General features: G+C 46.6%; 2 protein-coding genes across 2 annotated transcripts; one reads left to right on the forward strand and one right to left on the reverse strand.

Moving 5' to 3' along the window:
- Positions 1-2,136: 2,136 nt before the first annotated feature.
- On the reverse strand, positions 2,137-2,525 carry LOC308438737 (cytochrome b-c1 complex subunit 8). Its single transcript, XM_080940197.1, has one exon. The coding sequence runs from the start codon at positions 2,483-2,485 to the stop codon at positions 2,237-2,239; it is 249 nt and encodes an 82-aa protein (XP_080796323.1). The 5' UTR covers positions 2,486-2,525; the 3' UTR covers positions 2,137-2,236.
- Positions 2,526-3,357: 832 nt separating this feature from the next.
- On the forward strand, positions 3,358-7,703 carry SPATA31F3 (SPATA31 subfamily F member 3; the record flags this gene model as incomplete). Its single annotated transcript, XM_080940198.1, has 3 exons — positions 3,358-3,410; positions 4,273-4,760; positions 7,459-7,703. Exons 1-3 carry the CDS (start codon positions 3,403-3,405, stop codon positions 7,701-7,703), a joined length of 741 nt encoding a protein of 246 aa, XP_080796324.1. The 5' UTR covers positions 3,358-3,402.
- Positions 7,704-8,141: the final 438 nt, after the last annotated feature.

Genomic DNA, 8,141 nt, shown 5'->3' on the forward strand with positions numbered 1-8,141 from the left:
GGCCTTACCATGTCACGTTCCCCCAAAGCCCACAGAGACCTGTTAACGGCGTCATCTCCCCTGTTTTCTGTTCAGACACGAGGCAGAAGGACAGTTGTGATGATCCACACACACGTGACTAAAGTAACCTCGCTGTGTCCACTGTATGAAGGGCACCTTTGCTCGGGAACCCCGAGCAAAGGTGCCCTCCACGCAGGCACCTTCCTCACAGTGCCAAACCAGCAAATGAACATACGGGGTATAGTCTGCAAACATTTCACTCTAGCACACGGGGACAACTCCACAGCCCCAAGACAGAGGAGCAGCTCCCGAGAAGCCAGTGTAGAGGAGTGTGTGGCAGAGGGTCCTCGTGGTGTGGTGAGGTTACAGCGCTGTGGGTCCCTGTGTAGTAAATGGTGCGTCCACAGGAGCAAGAATTTCTCAAGGAAATTGTTGGAGACATACTGTCCTGTTACCGGGGCCAAGAAATTGACATTAATGTGTGAATCAGGGTAGGTATTGGGGTTAAATGGAGGAAATCTTTCTATGCCTAAGGGCATTCAGATGTTTGTAAAACACATTTTCAGTCAAATATTGCAATCCTGGTAGTTCCAAGCAAAGACTCACAGGTTTGTAGCTCTTGATCAAAAGTCTTGTCAATAGCCTGTCTGAAGGCAATAAGCCAGGTGCTCCAAGATCTGCAGAGACAATTGTAAAACACAGAGACAGAGCCTTGGATGGGGCTTTCAAGTTAGTCTCATTTGTGCGCTTCTGTGGAAGATGCTGTTTATAATATCTTCCCACCCACCTCAAGATAGACTACACAGCCTAGGATAAGTCCTGGAGCTCTCGGAAATATTTAAAAGGACAATAGCTGAGTAGTGGCTCATGCCTTTGATCCCAGCACTCAGAAAGCAGAAGCAGGCAGATCCATGAGTTCAAGGCCAGCCTGGTCTACAGAGTGAGTTCCAGAACAGCCAAGACTACATGGAAAAACCCTGTCTCAAAATAAATAAAAAGGGATGGAGAGACAGCTCAGTGGTTAAGAGCACTGACTGCTCTTCCAGAGGTCCTGAGTTCAATCCCAGCAATCACATGGTGGCTCACAACCATCTGTAATGAGATCTGATGCCCTCTTCTGGTGTGTCTGAAGAGGTTGACAGTATACTCATTCATATATATATATATATATATATATATATATATATATATATATATTAAATGAATCTAGAAAAGAGTCTAGTTTATAAACAAATAAAAAAATAAAACCCGTCTCAAAAATTCATTAATTAATTAAATTGAAAAATAAACAAATAAAGAGCCAAAAAATTTTTTTCCTATAACCTATTTTAGCCAACCTCCATCCTCAACCTTTCAATACTGGCTGTCAGTCATTGTCAGACACATTACAATTATGCTTTTAAGAATTAACAATGTAATGCTTGCCCAACTCTGTTCCATGAGTTTTAGTTCACTCCCCAGTACAGGAAATTTAGTTTATGGTATTCCTTTTGGCCTCCATCTTGTTTAAAGAGGATGGAATGTGCACAAAGATTCAGCTGTCTAGAGACAGTTGCCAGACTGTGGGATTAACAGAGAGCAGAGCTACTGTAGGAAGTTCTATGGACAGGGAAGTAGGAAGGCATGAAGGGCCATGCCATCTGTGACCACGGCAGCTTTTCATCACAGGCTCTGAGACAACCAGACACTCTCATCTAAACACTGAATCACCACACGAGTTTATCCAAGACAGGGAAAGGTTTGTAATTCTACACCTGCTTTGTGGAACAAGAGCTCTTTGTGATGTAGTTTGGTGGCCTGGGTGTATCTTCTGTGAGGCAGACAGCCAAACTCTAGAATTCAGAGGCACGGCATTCTAACACCCTGGAAGCCTAGGAGAGGAATGACTAGGGAAGTTGAATGATGTTGATCCCTTCTTATATCCTGTGGGATGTGGGATGCTCGGCGTACACGTATGGATCTATCTTCATTATTGCACTGGTTGTTTGGCATATGAAAAGGATCCACCAAGGCTTAAAGTTGGGACCTAACAAGAGGTGTGCCAAGGTAGGAAAATACTATGACCAGGCCTGAACACGCCGTTTAAGGAAGTGTATCCCCTCCACGTCTCTTGGTTTTTCTTTTTTTTTTTTTGGAAGTCCTCAAGTAGTTTATTGTCTTCAAGACTACAGTGTGGATTCCTCTCCAAGAGAAGGGTCTTTCAAAGGCAGGGGACTGTCATCTAGGTGCAGGCTGCTCACTTGTCATTTTCGTACATGGCAGGATTCTTCCTTTTGGACTGCTCATACACCTGGGTGCCCCATGTATATATCAGATAGACCGCTACAAAGGGCGGTGCCACGCGCAGGATGCGCTCACGAGTGCGGCGCAGCACGTTGGGGATGCCTTTGCTGAAAAAGTTCGGGAAGGCGCGCTGCTCAAAGGGCGACAAGCTGTAGGAGATCACGTGCCGTATCCGCGTCAGGTTCCCAAACTCGCGACCCATGGTGGCGGCGGCCCTCCACAACGCGAAGCCCGGCTTTCGCACGTCACTTCCGTGAATCGGTTTTTCTTTTTTAATAAGCATGTCTTCAGTGGACCCCAGACCAGCTCTTTATCTTGGTTGTTGGACATTTATATCCTTCGATAACTGAAGTCCTTTGATTACTAATATTACTCATTGATTAATTTGATTCACCTTTCTTTCTGTTCCCTGAGTCCATCACAGAATTTGTCCAGAAAACGGGGTAGAGGGTATAGAGTATGGAAGAGCCTCAAAGGGAGTCACAAATAAGAAGCTGAGGTGATGATAATGTGATGGGGAGATGCAGGGATTATAGAGCTGGACCATGACTGGGGGACACTTCAGAAGTTTGTATCACTTTAGATGTGAAGAAAATTTGATGACTCTACTTCACATTGTAATGCTTTTTGTCTTTCAAGTGTTTCCGAAGAATCAAACAAAGGCCTAGTAACAAAATGATAAGAGGTAAATCCCCATTCCTCTGGCTCCCTACCCCTGTGGGCGAGGGTTCCACACATGTTCACACTCCAGAAGCCCGGCGTGTCCAGGCCTTGAAGACTGTAAAATAGACAGAACGAATGTAGACTTATATGGGTGGGAAGAGACTGGGACTATTCCATCTTCTATCTGACCTCATATCACCTCCATCTCCTCTACAAAATGGGTAGCGGCAGGGAGTTGAAGATCACGCGGAACTAGAAACAGGACAGCAAGCAATTAGTTAGGTTGTACTCAGAGCGTGTGCGCTCTTGGGGTTGCCAAGTCACCTGTCCTTCAAGAGCCTTCAGCCTCTTCTAGGTTGTCCCCCCAACCGTCCCCTCAGCCTAACACTGTGTTCTTCTTTAGCTAAGAGAACATCCAAGGAGGAAGCGGAGACGCTGCAGAAGCTGCTCTCTATCATGAAAAGGTGACGTCTCGCTCTCTGTAGTCTCCAGGCTCCGTGCTTGGATTTGATGGTTGTTTAGCCTGACCTGGGCAAGGGGTGAGGGTGGGCATGCTAACCAGATGCACCATGGAGTATGTCAGTCTGAGCTGAGAAGCTTGTCAGAGCAGAGGGGACTCATGTTTCAGCAGGGAAGGGCCACCCGCTTTACTCTGGGTCCTCGTAGGTCTGCAATTCAGGGTGAATCGGTGTTGGCATTGCTTGTGTCGAGGAAGGTGGGTCAGGCAAGAGAATAGGTTTGGCATAAAGAAGCCATTACTATCTATCTCTTTCCTGCTTCTTCCTTTCAAGGGTAGAACTCTGGGTCTGGCTGAAATCAACTGCTTAATCTCCTTAAGTCTCTCTTCCATAGGCCGGTGCTCAGGATCCTCTCAGTCAGCCATCTTACATTTCTTTTCTCCTTAGGATTTTTATAGAGTAAAATTATTCATGAGAGATGTTGGGGACAACAGCAGGGACACCCACAGTTCTTAGAATGAGGACCTCCAGGCACCGGATTTCTTAGCCCCCAAACCAAACTGACTCAGACCTTCTGTGGTGGTGTCCTTGGTGCTCCCCCATCAGCTAATCGCCTGATGCCTCTCTGCCTGCTTCTTCTCTTCTGATTCAGCTTCTCAATAAGGTCGGCAGAAAACCGACCAAAGTTCCCAGTTCTCTCCGATAGCTTGTCTGAGACCTCTCCCCAGACTCCCAGTCCAACCCACTCCATCCACTCAACTCAAGAAAAGCAGAGTAGCAGACTTCAGAAGGTATAGGCCCAGGACTTGTAGGGTGAGGGAAGAAAAGCAGTCCTCCTGTCATTAACGGTTGCCATTTCCCTTCCTAGCCAGGGCTGGCTCCCTCAAGAAGGACGTGTGCGGCGGCTCCTGTGCCCAGATCCCTCTTGCCCAATCTGCAATGCCATGACTCTGGAAATCCAGCAGTTGTTGGGGGTTGAGAAAAAAAAGACCCCCTCCAGTTCACTGAGGTCTTCATGTAGCTTTTCTTGCCTGGAGGCATTGTCTCCATCAAAAGCGTTGGTTGACCAGAGTTCAGAGTTCAGTTCCCAACACTCCAGAGACATTTCATTGCCATCCAGGTTTACCCGGTCACAATCAACAAATCAGAAATCTACTCAGTCAGCTACTCCATCCACTGGTGACGCTGTCCTCCAGTGTTACCATTCTGTTCCTCAGCAACAGCAGGGACCTCAAGGGTCAAATGTGCCCCAGGATGCAAGTGATCTGTCATCTTCAAGTATGGACGAGCCTGGGGTTCCTGCAAACCAACAAAAGAAGAGGAAGAAAACCAAGAAGCTTGTCTTGAAGAACCAAGGTCAGCAGCCCTTGAGCACTAGACTCTGTCCTATTTCCAGCATCCATAGCTTCCTGAACCTAAATCAATACCCTATGCCCTCATATTCTCAGGTCTCTATGTCCAAAGGTCACAAGGTGTCCCCGAGTATAGGAGGCTATAAAAGTATGTGTGCTCACATTGAACGTTCCCTTGATCTCTGGAGGAGTAGCTCCTGGGGCATCTTGTAGCGCAGCATTTCACCAGTTACATTATCTTCAAAGCCCAGAAACTCACCAACCAACAACCACTGAAAGGATGGGCTAAGGATGGGCTGTCATCCCCATGACTCCAGCATTCACAGAAGGCGCTTCAGAGTGGACCACAGACCCAGCCCATGGCTTAGGTTCTGCCCTCTCTGACTTTTAGCTTTCATTTTAGTGGCCTTTATATAATTAATGCCTTAAAGGTGTGTGTGTGTGTGTGTGTGTGTGTGAGAGAGAGAGAGAGAGAGAGAGAGAGAGAGAGAGAGAGAGAGAGAGAGAGAGAGAGAGAGACTGAAACACCAAGGAACCATTGACAGTTCTCTTTCTGTAGTTGATCTTCTGCACAGTGGATTTTGAATCTGCCTTTAGAGATTTTTCCACAAGGGGGCAGGGGAGAGTATGGAATTTTCTTAGTCAATTACTTCTTTATCTCTGCATTGCCTAGAATTTTCTACACTCCACTTAGTCCTAGCTTTTTTCCTATATTCTTTAACTTGGGCCTTCCTATGGACAAACCCAGATTAATGTCCCAATCAAGGTCGAGTGTGAGGTCTTGGTGCCTGTGAATATAGTTAAGGTAGTTTCAGTGGGGTTTGTCACTCATCTCGAGAGCTCTTATATAATGCACAATATAACGTTGAGATGTGTTCCAGCCTGCCTCAGGGATTCAGGGATTTTCCCGATTAGATGCTATTTCAGTCCTCACGAGGGCAGCAGCTTTGCTCTGCGGTGTGCTGGGTTCTACCTCCAAAAGCAGTTGAAATGGCAGGGTTGGTTTAGTATGGCTGGAACTGGTCCCTGAAGATCCAGCTGCTTCTGTCCCCTGATGAGCAGAGGCTCCCTGTCCTAAAGCAGTACAACCTCGATCTTTGATGAGTTTTTCTCAGCCTGAGCTCCGGCAGCCTTTGGAAGGATGATGACCTATACTGATCTATTGTGGCAAGTCCACAGTTGATTGATTAGACCAAAACATTGAGAGGCTGACAGATTACATGTAGGAGATCCATCCCTGCCTCCGTCTGTGATTTCAGACACAGAAAATCAGTCTATGGTGTTCAAGGTACTCTTGACAGCAACTTGGTTCGGGTCTTCCCTGGAACACAAGTCTGAGACACATAGATAGTAATCAGCCTCCCGCTTAGATCAGACTTGTTGGATGCTGACAGGTAACAGAGTTGTCAGCTGTTGGGAGCAATGACCCTAAGCTGCTTAAGCTTTGTCTCAGGGAGGCACTGAGAAACTGGACACAAGACTGCTTTCCTACCATGGCTGCCTGCTATTTTTGTGGATCGCTCTGGCTTATTACAAGGGCAATCCTAGCCAATACACAACACAGAGATGGGGCCTGAGTCCATTGGAGTCTCTGACTCAGTCTTAACAGTGGCATATTAAGGCCTGGCCATGTGTTTCAAGTTCTAGTACACCTTATGCGGGGACGGTACTGCAGGCTGAAGTACCTCTGATGATGTGTTCCTGACATTCCACAAACACTCAAAGCACTTATCTTTCCCAAACTAAATTTCAACCTGAAAAATATATTTCTAGAAAAAAAAATCTCATTCATATAGGGAAAACTATTGGTCAAAGATTATCTCTATGCAGCAGATGTTTGGGAATCTAAACGAGCAAAGAAAAGCACTGGCCCAGGACTCTTATCCCACTAGGACCCCCATGTCACTTAGAGTGATCTCGAAAGAGGAGTTTTTGGCTGAACTAAAGACAGTAGAGTAGAGTCTGTAGACTGAGCAGTGTCCTAAGGCTCTCCCATGGAGCTTCTGACATCTCCCCGTCCAGTCCAGACACAATAGAGAGGCCCAGGTTTTTTGTGTATATCTGGGGATCAAAGTGAATAATCCAACCCTAGAACCCCTGGACCTCTTAGACCAGGGTGAAGCCCAGTTCTTACCTAAGCAGGGAAGACAGAGGACCTGGTGGAATTCAAACCAGCCAAGAGCACAGATGCGCACTCTGCTGGGGTTCATGTGCCAGCAGAAGAGTTCTAAGCAGAACCCCAGGCCGCTTGCCCCTCCTATCTGCTCTTTAGGCTCTTTCTCGGGTAGAATGTTATTTCATACAGATGAGTTGCCTTCGGGGAGTAGGGACAGTGAGACCTCACTCAGTAGAGCCACCATGTCTATCCTACCATGTGGCCTTCACTCACAAGTCTCTTCACTGGTTCCCAGAGCATCCTTCAGAATTCCTTAGGGCCAAATAACCAAATAAAAGTATTTGCACAACCATTAGATTAAACCAAATAATCGAACTCAAAAGTTCCTGAGAATGCCCAGTCCTTACAAGGCCAGCCCTTACAATGCCAACTTATTAGGCTGGGCCACTATTCAAAGGGGCTTCATGAAAAATTTCAAGGTGGAATTCTTCCAGGCCATGCTGTAGAGGGTGAAATGTGATAGGCTGAGAGTCTAAGGGTCTGATGGGGAGACTATATACTCACCTGAGTTCCACCTTTCCTGCAGCGCCCTCAAAAGCTGAAATGGAAAACAAGATGACATTTTTTTCTCACTGGATTAACCCTGAAGTGAAATGTGACAGGCAGGAGGAACCCACTGTCGTCTCTAAGTCTGAGACAGGGGCCAAACCCAAGACTGGGGAGCACAGGGAGAGCCACAGTTCTGCCAAAAACCAGGCCAAGGGAGCCAACACGGAGAAGCCTGCAAAGGATCTAAAAGCCAAGCCACTCCAGGCTAAGAGGAACATTTGACTTCCCTGGACTCCTACAGGGCCTGCACGGCTTCAGCAACACCCCTTCCACTCCGCCAACACTGGGACCCATGGCTACTCCCCAAACTGCTTCAAAACTGTCTCCAATTAATTTGTGTCAACCAGCTAGGAACTCAATGTCAGATCTCCTCTTGGAAGGTTCTGGTTTACACAAAGAGGATAAGCGTTTCAAGCATAAAAAGAGTTCATAGGCTCCCAAAACTCTGCATCCTCCACAACAAAGGCTGTAAACCATCATTTCTACTCCCAAGCAAGTACGCCATGATATTCTCCAAATATACTTTATACCTATCAGGCAAAGAGCCACCTGTGTTTTCTTTTTAGTTTCATTGCTGTATGTGATAAAGTAGGAAGAGTTCTCTGTGTGGAATGGGTACTTAAATCTGCCTTTCATTTTGATGGGTTAGCATACATACCA

The sequence above is a fragment of the Micromys minutus genome (genome assembly GCF_963924665.1).
Source record: "Micromys minutus genome assembly, chromosome: 28".
NCBI classification, from domain to species: domain Eukaryota; kingdom Metazoa; phylum Chordata; class Mammalia; order Rodentia; family Muridae; genus Micromys; species Micromys minutus.

Excerpts from the sequence above, each read along its gene's own strand:
- LOC308438737 (XM_080940197.1), bottom strand. The coding sequence starts at position 2,485 with ATGGGTCGCGAGTTTGGGAACCTGACGCGGATACGGCACGTGATCTCC.